Source organism: Saccopteryx leptura, chromosome 7 (genome assembly GCF_036850995.1).
Source record: "Saccopteryx leptura isolate mSacLep1 chromosome 7, mSacLep1_pri_phased_curated, whole genome shotgun sequence".
Classification (NCBI taxonomy): Eukaryota; Metazoa; Chordata; class Mammalia; order Chiroptera; family Emballonuridae; genus Saccopteryx; species Saccopteryx leptura.
Genome location: NC_089509.1, coordinates 115,689,650 through 115,707,518, shown reverse-complemented (window position 1 = coordinate 115,707,518; position 17,869 = coordinate 115,689,650). Strand labels below are relative to the sequence as shown.

General features: G+C 44.9%; 1 protein-coding gene across 7 annotated transcripts in view; it reads left to right on the top strand.

Moving 5' to 3' along the window:
• The window catches only part of USP40 (ubiquitin specific peptidase 40), a 75,983-nt gene that overhangs the window by 16,370 nt on the left and 41,744 nt on the right, over nucleotides 1–17,869 (top strand). For 4 of the 7 annotated variants that reach the window (XM_066346336.1, XM_066346331.1, XM_066346333.1 and 1 more), the window contains 8 exons: nucleotides 1,790–1,873; nucleotides 3,259–3,366; nucleotides 6,828–7,128; nucleotides 11,575–11,656; nucleotides 13,124–13,295; nucleotides 15,378–15,462; nucleotides 16,352–16,422; nucleotides 17,242–17,558. In XM_066346336.1, coding sequence (XP_066202433.1) covers nucleotides 1,790–1,873; nucleotides 3,259–3,366; nucleotides 6,828–7,128; nucleotides 11,575–11,656; nucleotides 13,124–13,295; nucleotides 15,378–15,462; nucleotides 16,352–16,422; nucleotides 17,242–17,558 — 1,220 coding nt within the window. Of the gene's footprint in view, nucleotides 1–1,789; nucleotides 1,874–3,258; nucleotides 3,367–6,827; nucleotides 7,129–11,574; nucleotides 11,657–13,123; nucleotides 13,296–15,377; nucleotides 15,463–16,351; nucleotides 16,423–17,241; nucleotides 17,559–17,869 lie in introns of those variants that run through there. The other 3 variants (XM_066346337.1, XM_066346334.1, XM_066346338.1) reach the window with 2 other exon arrangements.

Genomic DNA, 17,869 nt, shown 5'->3' with positions numbered 1-17,869 from the left:
TCAGATGGAGAGACGCTTCTCCTCTGGTTTTGTGCAGCCCTCCGTGTGTCCGTGCTGAGTGTGAGCTGATCTCACCGTGTGACCTTCCTTCCCTCCGCTGTCCCATTTCCAGGGCCCTGGAGCAGCGTGTTTGTGTTCTGTACAGCATCCTCTCCACCTTCTCCCGCAGTTGTGTTCGCTTTCTTCCCCATTCTCTCTAGAAGATGGGTTTGCAGCCTTTATTCCATTCTGATAGGAGCTTGTGAGCAGGGCTGATCCGTATTTATTATTCTCTTCATTTACTTTTCCCTGCCTCACCCCTTGTAGCTCTCTCCTTGTTCTTGTTTATTTTCCTCCCGCTATGCCTCCATCTGTTGTCTCCTTTTTCCAGCGTTGCCATGTCTCTTCAGCCTTGGACAGCGTGCTGTCCTCTGCCAGCTCCGCCTCCACTGTGGCGAGTTCTCCGCCTCCCGTGGCTGCTGCAGCTTGTCCTCAGCTGGGCCAGATCTTGGGCACTCTTTTAGCTGGTGGGATTTATCCTCAGCCCTTTGGCGCATAAAATGTTATTCACAGTCTCATCTTCAAGCGTACCGTTGAGGCCACGCACGGAGAGGGGGCGTCACGCTGCAGTGAGGCAGTGTGTCTCAAGGGTCCGCCTTGCTTCTGGGTTGTGGTTCCGGCTGTCTCTGCGGTTCTGTGCTCCCTCCTTCAGACTTGGGCTGTCTTTTCTAGCTGGGCCGGGCTCCGCCGGGCCTCTGACGTGGCTCGGGAGGGCAGGCGGGCCTACTGCCTTGGGCTTTGCTCTCCACACTGCTTTTCCGTTCCCTCCTACGGTCGATCCCTGGGCTTGGTCTCCCGGACCCTGTCGGGTCTGAGCGCATGTTGGGAGCCCGTGTCACCACCACGGGGCAGCCGGCAGCCTCGTCTCTGCACCTCCCTGCTGGTCCCCCTGCCTGAGGCCGAGGGTTTTCCTCCTGTTCCCCAGCTAGCTCAGCATGTGTTTAGTGCAAGGTTTTTGTTTCTGTTTTATTTCATCTAGCATTTTTAGTAATTTACAGCAGGACGGTTGTATTTAGTCTGCCATATTGTTCTACTGTTTATTCACAATTTTTGTCTTGTGTTAATTGTTTAGGTCAATTTAAATATATGGTTTTAAGCCAATTTAAAATACTTTTGCAAGATGACATGTATGAAAAAATAAATCATTAAAAGTGCCATACTAGGAATTTTGACACGTTCCCAGTAACTTGATAGAATGGGGTTGAAAACGGGGATTCAGAAGCAGAGGGAAGTGTTTGAGCTGAGCCTGCAAAGGGGGCTCAGATTTTGTTAGGCCGACACAAGAGGACACATTGGACGAAGACCAGAGGGTGTTCTGAGCAGAATGACGCTGAAGGCCAGCAGGGCGGAACGCGCTGAGCGGGAAGGTGCCGCGGCTCCCGGGTGCCGTGGGCTTGAACCACTCGCTGTTCTCATTGTAGAAGAGGCCGGAGTGGTTAAAACGGCTGTCTGGGCTTATTCCGCCGGACCTGGAAGCCAAAGTCCTGGACACATTGTATTGTTTTTATTGTCATTTCTCCATCATGAAACCTCCATAGCGTAAATGTTCCTATTTTGTAAATTACCTTTTAAGGGATTAGTGAGAGAACCTTTTTTTTTTTTTAAATTTTTAAAAATGCTTTTATTTTCAATTTTAGCTTACATCCCATTTTATTTTGTATTAGTTTTCAAGTGTACTGTATAGTGGGTGGACAATCTATACACAGGGTTCCCCTTTGTGATAGAAACTTTTAATTTTTTACTTTCCTAGGAGAAAAAGAGTCAGCCAGATGTGAATTTGGAAGGTGTTCAGAGTGAAGATCCACTGATGCTTCTAAAAGCAATCTTATCCGAGGTAGAGTGAGTGTGTGCGCGTGCGTGTCAGATGTATGGAAATGGGGCTGATGTCTACGGCCATACCACCCGGAACGGCCTGATCTCATCTGATCTCGGAGATTGACTTGGTAGACCTGATATTGTCTTTTTCTTTTGGCTGTTATGTCTATTTTTAAACTTTTCTTCTATTGGAAAGTTTCTGGTTCTAAAGAAAACATATAATCATGGTAGAATACTTGAGAGAGAAAGAAAACTAGAAACTGTGTGAAGAAAGTAAGTGTGAATAAAGCAAACACTCAGGCATTGGTGACACTGACGTGTGCTCTCTGCGTTCCGTCTCCTCCGTGTTTGTGCACGTCTGTTGGGAGTGGGTTGGGGTGTCTTTGGGATTACTATTGTCATTTTAAATAGGATTGGGATTCACTTACCATGCTATGTATTTTAGAGCTTACCGTTTCCTGCAGTGTTCTTTAACAGTCGTAGGACCTAAAGTTATGTCCCCCTTTTTCACTCCTTATATTGGTGACACCTCACATAGGTGACTTTTAATGTTTGCTCAGCACCCTGTTGTAACGATGGTAGGTTTCCTTTCATTTATTTATTCATTTTCAATAAACAGTTTTTTATAGTTCTTTACTGAGAACTAAGCTGAGTCCCTTAACCGATTGGTCTGTGGTCATTGTATTAGTCTGCTAGGGTTGTCATAACAAAATACTTGTTATGGGTGGCTTGAAGGAACAGAAATTTATTTTCTCACAGCTCAGGAGGCTGGAAGTCCAACATCCAGGAGTTGGCAGGTTTGCTTTCTTCTGAAGCCTCTCTCCGTGGCTGGTCGAGGGCTGCCTTCCCCCTGTGTCCTCACAGGCCTTCTGTGCATGTGCATCTCTAGTGTCTGTGGGTGTCCAGATTTCCTCTTCAGGACACCAGTCAGATTGGGCTAGGGCGCACACTGTGGCCTCATTTTAACTTTTAAAGGCCCTATCCAAAAATAGTCACAGTTGAAATTTTGAGGGTTAAAGATTCAATATAGGAATTTTAGTGAAGGTAGGGGACATATTTCACCCTGTATTGGTCACTTTTTACCCTCTGTTAGAACTTCTTTATATTTAAATATTTCTTCTAAAAGTCCTACATAATATGAGAAATTTACTATACCTCAGGATACTCTTTGGATATTGCTCCTTAAATGTTTAAATTTGGCACATGGAATGTGGCAAAGTTCAAGTGTTTTAAACTGATGTTTAATTTACTTTTTAGAAAACTTTTTATTTTGAAGTAATTATGATGGATCTACTTACATGTTTGCTGTTAGAAGCACCTTTAATTCTGTTGGTCCCTTTGAACTTATTGTTACTGTTATATCTCATCAGATTTTCTTCAATGACTTTGTCTTTCTTTCACAAGGAGGAGAGTAATCTAATTCTTGTTGATCAGCTGGGCCAGAAACTTCTGAAAAAGACAGGAGTATCTTGGAACAAGAAGTACAGAAAACAGTATGGACCACTGAGAAAGGTAATACATGACATTCTTACAGAATGCCCTTTGCCCAGGAAACATTACTATCCCAGCAATGCAGACTCCTTTGCAGAAGGAAATTTAAATTACGTGAAAATAAAATCAGTGTTTTTGTTTAATGCTTAGAATTCAGTTAACTTACTTATTAAGTATTAATTAAATTAAGTAATTTATTATAGAATCAAGAAGTAAGCAAAAGAGGGAAGGCTTTTTAATCACAACAGCAAAGAAGAGTCACAAAGTTCATACCCTAACACCATTTTACTCAGAGAAATATCTTCAGGTATTCACCTACATTTCACGTGATCTTTCTTTTATACATGCACAGTTCTGGTAAACTTGGTGGTCTGGTTTCCTAGGCTGTAAAATCAGATGCAAGAACTGGTACTGCCAGAAGTAAGAGATAACTCGACCGAAAACAAGCAGAGCAGCAGAACACATAATGCATGACTCAGAGCTGTTTCTTACGGGAGCAGAGAGCTCACGTACTTCAGGGAGTGCTCAGGTGCGTCTTTAAGTCAGATCACAGTTCATAAGTGAATGTAGCTTAGTGACCGGAGTTCATGGAACGTTTTATGGTCATTTTAATTTTAATTTTTTTTTTTTTTTGTATTTTTCCGAAGTTGGAAACGGGGAGGCAGTCAGACAGACTCCCGCATGCGCCCGACCGGGATCCACCCGGCACGCCCACCAGGGGGCGATGCTCTGCCCATCTGGGGCGTCACTCTGTTGCATCCAGAGCCATTCTAGCGCCTGAGGCAGAGGCCACAGAGCCATCCTTAGCGCCCGGGCAAACTTTGCTCCAGTGGAGCCTTAGCTGCGGGAGGGGAAGAGAGAGACAGAGAGGAAGGAGGGGGGAGGGGTGGAGAAGCAGATGGGCGCTTCTCCTGTGTGCCCTGGCTGGGAATCGAACCCGGGACTCCTGCACTCCAGGCCACGCTCCACCACTGAGCAAACCAGCCAGGCCAAGGTCTTCATTTTAAATGATTAGGTCAGTGTCTCAGTGTTAAGTTTGAGGAAGTTAGCTTTTATTCATCCTTGACTGATGGTTTCATCTTGGGGTTGAATTTTTATCAAATGCAGTTTGTTTTACATACTGGAAGGATCATATCGTTTTTCTCTTTTATTCTGTTAATATGGAGTGCATCTTCCTTAAGGAACAAAGCATCAGCTCTCCTGGGAAGTAGCCTCCGCTTGCAGTGCCATCTCTCAACTCAGTCTCTAGAGCAGTGCTTTCTGTGGTTCAACACATGCTTTTAAAGCTATAAATTTCCTTCTAATCACAATTCAGCTATACCTAAATTTGATGTGTTTTCATTATCATTTAGTTCAAAATATTTTGTCATTGCCTTGTGATTCTTTCCTTGACCACAGTATTTTGGAAATGTGTTGCTTAATTTCCCAATATGTGGAGGATTTCTGGTTACCTTTTTGTTATATCTATAAGTTGATTTCTGGTTGATTCCCTTGTGCTTGGAGAACACGCGATGACTGTAGTATCCTTGGGTTTATTGAGGCTCTGCTTGACTTCCCTGCCCTGTGCACTGATACGGACTGAGAGGCAGTGTGTTTATGTGGAGCTCATCGAGCTTGCTTCTCTTTTTTTGAAGGATTATGCTTCCTCCACTTTAGACTTGCTTTTGGTTGCTCTGCAAACAGTTTTCCTTACTTTATCTAGAGGTTGGCTTTTTTTTGTTTTTTTTGTTTTTTTTTTTCATTTTTCTGAAGCTGGAAACAGGGAGAGATAGTCAGACAGACTCCCGCATGCGCCCGACCGGGATCCACCCGGCACGCCCACCAGGGGCGACGCTCTGCCCACCAGGGGGCGGTGCTCTGCCCATCCTGGGCATCGCCATGTTGCGACCAGAGCCACTCTAGCACCTGAGGCAGAGGCCACAGAGCCATGCCCAGTGCCCGGGCCATCTTTGCTCCAATGGAGCCTTGGCTGCGGGAGGGGAAGAGAGAGACAGAGAGGAAAGCGCGGCGGAGGGGTGGAGAAGCAAATGGGCGCTTCTCCTGTGTGCCCTGGCCGGGAATCGAACCCGGGTCCTCCGCACGCTAGGCCGACGCTCTACCGCTGAGCCAACCGGCCAGGGCGAGGTTGGCATTTTTATCAGCAGGGCCAGTTCAGTGGCAGTTCTCCTCCGGTACTGGGAGCAAACTGCACTGAAGTGTGCAGCCTAGAAGGATTACCCCTCATCTACCCAACAAATTAAAAATTGGCTATACAGTAAGATCACTCACTACTCACAGGTTTCAAATTGTTGATCTTTTATTGCACCTAAACAGGTTAGCTACAAAACTATTTTACCACCTGTTATACAGTGTTATATACATGTCATAGGCCGCATGCCCTTCTATTTGTGATAAGATAATACTTGACGTGAAAGATGGCATGACCACACAGTATTTCTTCCCAAGAGAAGGTGTTCGCCTTCCTTTCCATGATGGTGGCTGGCTCAGCCAGTGGTATGTGTACCTGCCGGGTACTTTCCTGTATAACGGAGAGGAGAGAAGGCAGGGAGAAGGGGTGGGCAGGGGGGACAGAACAGTGTCTTCTTCCTGACCCTTCAGCCGGAGGAGCCTGAGAAATGGTCTTTGGATTAAGGCTTAAGCCTGTGTATGCTGCAGTTTCCCAAGTTAGCTGACAGCTACCAGGACAGAACACATTCAAGGTAGTTAATGTTGAACAATAATTAGGCTCAATTACTACCTTAATCCAGAAGAGTTTGTCTGAGTCACTAGTTTTGAAATTTTCTTCTCTAAGGCTTCACTGTGCTATTGTCTTTGTTTTGTGCTTTCTTTGTTTAGATTGTTTTAAATATTTCAAGACTGTTTGTTCTACCTAATCTGTTCCTGTAAAGTACTTTTTAAAAAATAGCATTATTGAGGTATAATTAAAATATTTTTAGATTGTGACATGACAACATTCTTTCATGATGTAACAGATTATTTAACAGAGAGAACTCTGATTTTTTAGAGAGAAAGAGAGAAGCATCAACTCATAGTTGTCTATTGATTGCTTCTTATTTGTGCCTTGGGTGGGAGCTCAAGCCGAGCCAGTGACCCCTGGCTGAGCCAGTGACCCTGGACTCAACCTGAAACCTTGGGCTTCCAGCCGGAGACCTTGGATCATGTTGATGGTCCTGCACTCAATCTTGCGACCCTGCCCTCGAGCTGGCAAGCCCACGCTCAAGCCCAGGACTTCGGGGTTTTGAGCCAGGGGCCTCAGCATCCTTAGGCTCTATCTACTGCACTACCACACTCAAGCAGAACTCTGATTTCTGTTAAATGTTTTATTATGGCCCAAATGAATTTTTTTCATCCTAGCTGGCCAGGCCAAAAATAAAGGTCAAGTTAAAATATCTAATAACAAAAAGGAAGATGAAAGATTTTAAAAATAATTTCTACTTAAAAGAAAATCGTTAACCTAATATTTGGTTTTTGTTTCTGTCTAGTTCTTACAGCTTCATTCTCAGCTATTTCTACTCAGTTCAGATAAAAATACAGTTAGTCTGTTGAAGAACTGTTCTCTGCAAGCCGAGTCTGACTTCCAAAGGAAGGAGCAACAGATTTTCAAGACACTTAATTTAGAATCTCCAGGATTGAACGATGGACCGTCCTGCCCCCACTGGTTTGATATAAATGATTCCAAGGTCCAGCCCATTGAGGAAAAAGATATTGAGCAGCAATTTCAGGGCAAAGAGAGTGCCTACATGTTATTTTACCGGAAGTCCCAGCTGCAGAGACCCCCCGAAGGTATGGAAAGAAAAATGTTCCTGTTTGTTTAGGTTGATGACTTTAAAATATAAATATTAAATGTGATTTGGGCCCTGGCCGGTTGGCTCAGTGGTAGAGCGTCGGCCTGGTGTGCAGAAGTCCCGGGTTTGATTCCCGGCTAGGGCACACAGGAGAAGCGCCCATCTGCTTCTCCACCCTTCCCCCTCTCCTTCCTCTCTGTCTCTCTCTTCCCCTCCCGCAGCCAAGGCTCCATTGGAGCAAAGATGTCCCGGGCGCTGGGGATGGCTCCATGGCCTCTGCCCCAGATGCTAGAATGGCTCTGGTCGCAACAGAGCGACGCCCCGGATGGGCAGAGCATCGCCCCCTGGTGGGCGTGCCGGGTGGATCCCAGTCGGGCGCATTCGGGAGTCTGTCTGACTGCCTCCCCGTTTCCAACTTCAGAAAAATACAAAAAGAAAAAAAAATGTGATTTGTATTGTTACCCTTTTAAAAGGAGGTTTACTCTTGGAACGTTTAAAAACACAGTATTTTTAAGCTAAAGTAAGAAATGCATGATGCCAAAAGAAACCCAACAGTATGTTATATTTATTTTTTATTTTTTATTTTTTTGTATTTTTCTGAAGTTGGAAACCGGGAGGCAGTCAGACAGACTCCCGCATGTGCCTGACTGGGATCCACCTGGCACGCCCGCCAGGGGGCGATGCTCTGCCCATCTGGGGCGTCGCTCTATTGCAACCAGAGCCATTCTAGCACCTGAGGCAGAGGCCATAGAGCCATCTTCAGCACCCGGGCCAACTTTGCTCCAATGGAGCCTTGGCTGCGGGAGGGGAAGAGAGAGACAGAGAGGAAGGAGAGGGGGAGGGGTGGAGAAGCAGATGGGCGCCTCTCCTGTGTGTCCTGGCCGGGAATCGAACCCGGGACTCCTGCACGCCAGTCCAATGCTCTACCACTGAGCCAACCGGCCAGGGCCTGTTATATTTTTTTTTTTTTTTTTTTTTTTTTTTTAATTTTTTATTTATTCATTTTTTTAGAGAGGAGAGGGAGAGACAGAGAGAGAGAAGGGGGGAGGAGCTGTAAGCATCAACTCCCATATGTGCCTTGACCAGGCAAGCCCAGGGTTTTGAACCGGTGACCTCAGCATTTCCAGGTCGACGCTTTATCCACTGCGCCACCACAGGTCAGGCCAGGGCCTGTTATATTTTAAGTTCATATTTTTCTACTAACATAATTTATTTTCCCAGCTTACACACACTGGACGAGTGGCTCTTGTGGGCGGGCACGTCTGAGTGCGGCTGTGGGCGGGCACGTCTGAGTGCGGCTGCCCGACCCCCAGGCCTAGCCCCATCGTTTGGTCATGTGGTGCCTTTGTGTTGTCAGTGGCCTTGGTCTTACTTCCATATGTCCCCTCCTACTTTCACTCCTGTTTCCTTTCTCTCAAGGGAATGTGTTTGTTCTCTGAGCCATTGAAATGTCTTTGAAGTACTCTTTCTTGAACCTTCTAAGAGAACTCATCCCAAGGAGATTAAATGTTGAGACAGTGATAAATTTTTTAATTAAAGCCACTAACATGAATCAATCTGTAAGACTTTGATCACTTCCCAAGGTCTACTCAAATGTAAAAAATCCTCACTAGGAAAGCTCTTTAGATGGAGACATATATGTGATTAGAGATGAGGATAGTTTTGTTAGAGGATGAGAATAATGATCATTTTTATAAAGACTAAGACTAAAGTGCCCTGGCCAGTTAGAGCATTGTCCCAAAGCACAGAGATTGCCAGGTTGCTCCCCGGTCAGGGCACAGACAGGAACAGATTGGTGTTCCTGTCACTTTCTCACTCTCTCTCTTCCTCTGTCTAAGATCAGTTAAAAAAAAAAGCAGTTAATACAGTCAAAGGAAATTAACTTTCTGCATCTGAAACAGTTACATAACCAGAAAGGACTTTATATTTTTCTAAGGGGAGAAGTAGATACGGTAATGGTTCTGATAAATACATTGTGGAACAATTATATAAATGTATTATCTTTTCCACTAAGTTGAAATTTAATATGTACATAATTGGAATATGTAGTAAACGACAGTTTTCTAATTTGCTCAGGAAGTGAATAAAGGTCCAGCCAAAACTCTGATAGACTATTTTGGGGGAAGAAAGAATAGAACAAAGTGACTCTAAAATTTATGAAGATTAATGTAAATTAATGAAAGTTGAAGAAGGGTCTAATGGAGGAAAATTTGCTCTCTCAGTAAAAACATAATGTTATGATTATCCTAATCACTGTTTAAAATTATACTAATCACTTGACTAAAATTATAGTTCTTTTAATGTTTATGTAAAAAAGGAACCTTAATATGTATAAATATAAATATTTTTCTGATCTTAAGATAGGAAAGACCTTTCTAAACTTAAAAGAAAAGAAATAAAAAATTAAGGAAATGTTATAAATAAGCCTTAAACAATATCAAGAGGCAAATGATAAGCTAGTTAAAACCAGCAAGATACACAGCAAATACATCTCCCCTATCTGGAGTGTGCTCTTACGTATATTCCATTGTCCTCAGGAGTAAACTGGGAAAAGGATATAAATAAGCAACTTAAAAATAAAGAAGTAGGAACAAACCAATAAACTTTTCAAATTTTGTGTTTATTTTTTGTATTTTTTTTTTTGTATTTTTCTGAAGCTGGAAACAGGGAGAGACAGTCAGACAGACTCCCGCATGCGCCCGACCGGGATCCACCCAGCATGCCCACCAGGGGGCGATGCTCTGCCCCTCCGGGGCGTCGCTCTGTTGCGACCAGAGCCACTCTAGTGCCTGGGGAAGAGGCCAAGGAGCCATGCCCAGCGCCCGGGCCATCTTTGCTCCAATGGAGCCTTGGCTGCGGGAGGGGAAGAGAGAGAGAGAGAGGAAGGAGAGGGGGAGGGGTGGAGAAGCAAATGGGCGCTTCTCCTGTGTGCCCTGGCCGGGAATCAAACCCGGGACTTCTGCACGCCAGGCCGATGCTCTACCACTGAGACAACCGGCCAGGGCCAAAAATTTTAAACCTAACCTGTAATCAAAAATGGGAGTCGGAACAGCATCGAGGTGACACACTTCCTACTGAGTCAGATGTTTCTGAGAGCCGGGTCAGCAGCTGACTTCCTCAGCAGCTGGCGGACAGATAAAGTAGCACAGCCAGTTTTGGCCGCGTGTGTTTAAAACCCTTAAATTAATGCTACTTCTGCAGATTTGTCTTGAAATAATTAGAACTGAGTATAAATGTTTATGTTCAAAGATGTTTGTTACTGCCATTATTTTGTAATAATGACTACTAGAAATCACCTAAATGTCTAACAGAAAAAAATGGGTTAGATTAATTAAGCTATTTAAAGAATGGACTACTGTGCAGTCATTTAAAGCTTTGAAAAATAATAAGTGCAATGGAAAAGCAAGTTGCAAATTTGATGGATACAATTCCATCTTGTAACAAATTTAATTGCTTTAAATAAGTGTATGTACAAGACACATTGGGTAGTATGGACAAAGGACCAGATGTACATATACCAGCTTTTAGCAGTATCTCTTGGGAGTGGAATTATAGGTAACATCAATTTCTGTTACATTTTTTTTTTTTCTTAAGCTGGAAACGGGGAGAGACAGTCAGACAGACTCCCGCATGCACCTGACCGGGATCCACCCGGCACGCCCACCAGGGGCAACGCTCTGCCCCTCCGGGGCGACGCTCTGCCGTGACCAGAGCCACTCTAGCGCCCGGGGCAGAGGCCAAGGAGCCATCCCCAGCGCCCAGGCCATCTTTGCTCCAATGGAGCCTTGGCTGCAGGAGGGGAAGAGAGAGACAGAGAGGAAGGAGGGGTGGTGGAGAAGCAAATGGGCGCTTCTCCTATGTGCCCTGGCTGGGAATCGAACCCGGATCCCCTGCACGCCAGGCCGACGCTCTACCACTGAGCCAACCGGCCAGGGCCAATTTCTGTTACATTTTTAAAAACAACTTTCAGAATTTTTACAGTGCTAAATTATTACAGTTATCAGGAAGAAACCGATGGGTATGCTTTTTTAAAAGTATAAAGAGAGTTGAAGAAGTGGGATTCTTCTAGCTTGGCTGAAAGAACTGTTTACCTTTCCCTAATTTAATGTTTTCACTTTTTGGATGGAGCTGAGATCCCCTGAAGCTGGGTGTTCGTGCAGGCCAGCAAGTCAGGCGGGCAGGCGGGCGCGAGGGCAGGCGGGCGTGAGGGCAGGCAGGCTGGCGGGTGGGCAAGCGTGAGGGCAGGCAGGCGGGCGGGCGGGCGGGCGGGCGGGCAGGCGTGAGGGCAGGCAGGCTGGCGGGCAGGTGAGGGCAGCAGGCCGGTGGGCGGGTGGGCAGGCAGGCAGGGCTTCCCTGGCCCCGGGCAGCCCCTCCCGGCCTCCCTGCAGCCTCTCCGCAGCTGGGTTCGGCCAGTCAGCCCAAGGCCGTGACATTTTGTTCACAGCTCACGCTAACCCGAGGTACAAAGTCCCCTGTCATTTGCTGAGTGAAATGGATGCAGCCAACATTGAACTACAAACAAAAAGGTAACTTTAACGTACTTTTAAAGATTGAATGGTTTTTCTGGAGAAGGGGGATCTAATTTAGATCTTAAATATTCAATAATGAAAATTAAAAAGAAAAAAACTCAACTAGTTTATGCTAATATCTGTTTAGCTGCTGAATTTTTATAGTGAGGGTATCTTCTACTTTGAAATTATCCTCATCTGTGAGAATGAACAAAGCAATGACACAGAACTGGCCATTGCTGAGTAGGAGTTGAAGCCTGAGAAAGCTGGAGAAATCCATGAGCCTGTAGTTAGCTAAATGAATCGTACCCCGGCCTATCAGGTTACTCCCTCGGTACAAGGAGAACCTGCTGTGGAAATCAGCCCTCATATTTATGTCCTTGTGGAGAGCTGGCGTCTAGTGACAGACGACCAGAGCTGGGCAAAGACCCTACCACCTGTTGGGCTTGTTGTCCGTCTTGGGCAGAACCCGTCGTGGGTTATTAAAGGGATGGTCGCAGCAATCTCTATTGAGGTCCAACCTTCGACCCTGAAGAGCTTTATTTGTCCTCCGACACGGTTGGTGGGGTATTGGGTTAGAGAAATGGATGTCAGTGGTCTTTTTGTGGACCCCAACGGCTGGTTATGTAACAGGGATGTGTTCAACATTTTAATCATTGACTTGAAGCTGTAGAAAAAATGGCAGGTAGATTGAATGGCAAACCAAGATGAAAAGAAATCTCAGTAAAAATCAAGACACTAAAAATATAAACACTTAAAATTAAACTATCTTAAGCGTGAAAAAAACCTGCATGAGTGGTGTGGCTTAGCAGTTGGTGTAAAACACACACACACGCACACACACACACACACACACACACACACACACACACACCCAGAGGTTTCAATCAGGTGGTCATCAGCAAAGCTCATGCTGTCTTTGACGGCACTAATAGAATGTGTCGGAAGTACCTGATGGGTGGCGATAGCCTCGTCCAGCCCTCCAGTGGTCCGTCTGCCTGGAGTAGAGTGTTTGGCACGGTACCCCAAGGCTGCTGAGGGCCTTTGACCCGGGCAGTAGCCTCAGGAGGGTCATGAGCTCAACATCAGATGTTTTATGGGAGAGTCTAAGGACCCAGTGGAAGGAAGGATGAAGTAGAAGTTTGTTAATCTGACACTTGACTTATTAGGGGCAGGTTTCTAGCATTTTGTTCGTAATTATAATCTCAGGGTTGGAAGATTTGCAGTGTCAGTACTCAGAGCAGCGTTGCACGGTGCACGTTAAAGCTCACCTTGCTTGGAGTTCACAGTAGCAGAGCTGCAAGTTTGCTGTTCATTCAAAACTGAAATGAGTCTTCTTGGAGAATGGAAGAAAATGATGTTAATTCTAATTAGGTGGAATGGAGAATTTACTTATATTGTAAAGCAACTATTTTTGGTTTGAGATGGAACCATGTTTGTTATAAAAAGACATAGCATTTACATATTTTTTATGCCTCTTTAAAGGGCAGAATGTGATTCTACGAACAATAATTTTGAATTGCATCTCCACCTGGGCCCTCATTATCATTTCTTCAATGGGGCCCTGCACCCAGTAGTCTCTCAAACAGAAAGCGTGTGGGATTTAACTTTTGACAAAAGAAAAACTTTAGGAGATCTTCGACAATCAATATTTCAGGTAATTTAGCTGCACTTCCTCTTAATTTAGATATTAAGGTCCATCTCAGACTGGACTCTTCTTTTCAAAAAATCCCCTTTAAGATACAATTCTGTTTCAAAGCTGCTTAGGAAAACCCTGCGTCTCCAGCTCTGTAGAGGGAGGGGCCCGATGTCCCCCTGGCTGGTAAGTCTCTTAGGGAGGCTTCTCTGTGCGGCCTTGCAGCCCGGCCAGGGGCTGCTCGGGCAGAATCAGCAGAGTGTTTTATCTGGGGAGAGACAGAGTGCAGGGTTATGTTTTGAAAAATAAATATAAGAATTGTTCTTAAAGGGAATGAAGAGATAAAGGTGGGCGTGCTGCCTGAAACCAAGAACTGCTGAACAACAGGAGCGAGCTCTCCTGCCTTTCAGTTTATTAGTAAGATTGCTAAGTGGAGGAAAGTGTCTGCTGGTTTCTAGTAAAAACAACCTTCTAATCATTGTTTCCAAATAATTTACGCAGTTGTGTTTTAATGACACTGACCACGGTGCTCTTTATTTTACTTCTAGTGCTTTCATATTAATGACATCATTTGGTTCTTCCACTTGTGGGAACCAGCTCAGTAGCCCCTTTAAGATGAATCAGTTGTGACTGGCCGTGGTCAGGCTCCTGGTTAGTGGTGGGACGAGGACTCCAGTCCTGGTCTCCCCACTCTCTATTCCCATTTAATCACACATCTGCACCCCAAGGAAAAGGGAGGTAGAAAATGTAAGCTTTAAAAAAAAAAAAATAAATAAGTTTTCTGAAAAACTGTATCAGTTACCAAAATTATTAGCTTTTTTATGATTTTCCTCTTGTACAAAGAAAAGCAGGCCAATTTCTTTTTAAACTTTAGTTGATTTAAGGATATTTAAATATTGGATCAGCATTGGGATTTCTAAAATTGTTTAATATCTCTGAACTTTTGCATTAAAAGTTCATTTCTGAGCCAATTCTGGCAGTGTTGATATAGGTGGAGTCAGGGATCTGACCCATCTAGGGTGACATTAGGTGACAAGTAAAAAGGACCTGTAAGTGCACATCTGTTACCTTAGAAGTGGCCCTGAAGTTGACACAGTTAATCACTTGTAAACATGAAGTTCCTCTTTGAGAAACCTGTCGTGTGGCGTGTGGAGAGGCTGTGTAGGGTCTCATCTTTATGGGTGATGTCATTTTGGTGAGGTGACCACAGTCCCCAGAGTCTTGGATCTACAAACTTAAAAAACAAACTTCTGGTAATCTTTTACACTTCTTAAATTTACACTGGGAGACATTTTTTTCAGGTAACGAGAATATTAGTGTTAGAGCTGTGCTGCTTTTTCCTGAACAGCACTCATTAAACAAAGCATTTCTGCTGTTTCAGACAGATCCTGGGGTGGGCATGCTGATGACTTTACCTCTGAGAGGAGTGGTCTCCCCAGAGTTTCTGTAGACTGGTTTAGATCAGGGGTCTCAAACTCAACTCAGCATGTGGGCCACAGAGCAAGATCACAGCTGTTCGGCGGGCCGCACTCGGTCTACAAAAGGCAACTGTTACGCAACACTTTGCTCACTGCAGTTGAAAACAAAAAAAAATCAGTACAACAAGCACAATCGTACATGCAGTTTACTCAGTGTCACAAAACGACCAGAAACTGTAGTTCGCATCACAACTGCTGTTAACTAAGCTAATATCTAGCTAGGATGCTAGAGAAATGAAAAATACAAGTAGGCCCCTAGGCTTACTTAATTTTATCCAAAATATTTTGAACTTCGTGGATTAGTCTGCGGGCTGCACAAAATTGTTCGGCGGGCCGCATGCGACCTGTGGGCCGCGAGTTTGAGACCCCTGGTTTAGATGGTCCCTGTGCTCTTTGTGTATGCCAGGACCTTCCCGTCTCTGGTGCATGAGGTTAAATAATTCAACAAGGAGTGCTGTCTTTTTCCCTCACTTCTGGTGTTGGTGGGGGTGGGATATTCATTTGTTTGCTCTCTGTAGCCTCCACATATGTAAAGTAAATTGGCACATTGCCTGTGTTATTTAACCTAGAGATGTGATATATGTTGCTTTTCCTTGTTCTCTTTTCTTTTATAAATATTTTGTAGTTGTTGGACTTCTGGGAAGGAGACATGGTTCTTAGTGTTGCAAAGTTTGTACCAGCCGGACTTCACATCTACCAGACACTTGATGGTGAGATAAGAGTGAGACACAGTAAATCATTTTGTTTCTTTGTGATTTTTGTGGGGTTCACCTGTGATTCACTGTTTTTGGCCATCCTCTCCCCCTTCACGCTGCTTTCTTAACCATGTAATTTATCCATCTTAGAAAGTGTCTAATGTATGTAACGTGAAATTCTGTTAACATGGAAAAATTTTATATTTTCTGAAATTAAGGCTGCCTCTCTACCAAATTAATTTTTTATAAGGCTTTGCAAATTTTTTTTAAATGCCATGAATATCTGAGCAAAATGATTTGAAACCCTTTAGCTCTTATAACTTGATTTTTTTACCCAGCTCTTAGCTTCACATTTTGCAGCAAAACAAACAAATGTACTTCCAAGCTTAAAAGTATGTACTTCCTTTAAATAACAAGACGGTCATAACAGCTGTCCTAGTGGTCAGTTATTTGGGAATTCACTGTGCCAAATACTGAGATACGTGTTTTATGTAAACTATCTCATTTAATTGTCACAAAATCCCTGTAGCCCCACTTTATACACGAGCAGACTGAGGCGTAGAGACATGAAGTACACAAGGACATGACAGATAATTACTGGGGCCTGGGTTAAGCATTACTCCCCTTCACAGTGCCCAGTACAATGGCCCTTCTATTCACAAAGCTTATATAGCACCGGGGGAAGGCTTACCTAAAATGGAAGAAACAAACTGAAGAGTGTGATGGAGGGAATAAAGATAAAAATAATATTAATATAATAAACATAGTTACTGTGTTTTTCTTAATTTTCCTTAACTGATTTTTCCAAAAAAAAAAAAAAAAAAAATTAAATGTGTCAGCTCTGTTTCTAAGTTATTTTTAATTGTCGGGATGAACGGTCTCACCGGTGATGTCATCTTCCTAGGAGACGACCTGACACTGTGTGAGCTTGAAATTGCTGACGAGGAGGACATCTTTGTGTGGAATGGAGTAGAGGTAAAAAGGATTAAAGAAACATTCATGATTGTTGTGGAGTTTTTAAAGCCATTGTTATGAAATTTTATTCAGCATATGCAAAGGCAATTAGATATTAGAAAACTAGTGAAATAGTTATTAATTTCAGGTCTAGTCCATTAGTGGTTGTGTGTTAGAGAGATTTATTGAGCGCCCCACTGTGCCAGGCTGTGTGCCAGATGGCCAGAACAGAGATGCAGGCTTCATGGTGCGGTTGCCCTGATGCAGGGCCGAGTGGGGGGTGCGCATGCTCCCCGTGGGAGCTCAGAGGGGGCGGGCAGCGCACGGAGCTGCGGAGTGGCTGAGCGCAGTGAGTTCCTAAGTCTGGGGCGGACAGGACCAGCTCAGCCACGCAGTGCCCTGGCCTGGGCCTCAATGGGGGGGTGCGCATGCTCCCCGTGGGAGCTCAGAGGGGGCGGACAGCGCACGGAGCTGCGGAGTGGCTGAGCGCAGTGAGTTCCTAAGTCTGGGGCGGACAGGACCAGCTCAGCCACGCAGTGCCCTGGCCTGGGCCTGTCCCGGGCCTGTCCCGTATTTCCCAGGCTTCGTTACCGCCACCGAGGACTCCCCCATCTCTGTCCCCACTCCAGATTACTCTTCTAAAAAATAAAAGGCAACTAAGAAAGTTTCAAAAGAAAAATTTTGCTTTTCTGATACTTATAAGACATTTGTGAAAACTTGATTTTACTTGAAAAAAAAACACGAGAATTACCCTGCAAGAGGAGTCTTTACTATGTTATCACGCTGACTGACTTTTGACAAGTGTAACCTGTGCTGACGGTTGTGTCGCGGTGGCTGCAGGTGGGCGGAGTCCGGATTCCGACGGGCCGCGACTGTGAACCGCTGCTTCTGAATGTTCTCCACCTGGCGGCGGGCGGCGCGGGGTGCGGGCGGCTGGCGGAGGCGCCGCGCGTCTTCCCGGCCGACGCGGAGCTGGGCGCTGTGCTCGCGGCCCTGGCCATCCCTGCGGGAGCCGTCTCCATCTGCGGGACGGAGGCCGCGGCTGAGGACGGCTGGCTCGCCGTCCCCGAGGAGGGCTTGCGGAAGACGTTCAGGGAGCAGGGCCTCCGAGACGGGAGCTCCATTCTGGTGCAGGAGCCCACGACCAACGGGAGCAGGTGACTCGCTAAAAAGAGGATTTTTTAGTTACTTAAATCACTGTCTCTTAGAACTCTAAAGCTTTACTTTAATAAGAATTAAATGTTTTTTTTTTTTTAATTCTGGACATTTTGTTTTGCATGTTGTAAGTAGGAATGATCTAGGTTGGGCAAGTTGGGGGAAAATGTAATGTGACTTTTTTTGTCAGTGGGATAACTGAGTAATGTAGGCGTAGGGAGATGCAGTCCAGGTGAGCTGGTGATGAAGGAAACTCCTATCTGAGGAACGCTGATTCTTGCTCGTTATAAAGCTGAAGGCACTTTCACAGAGA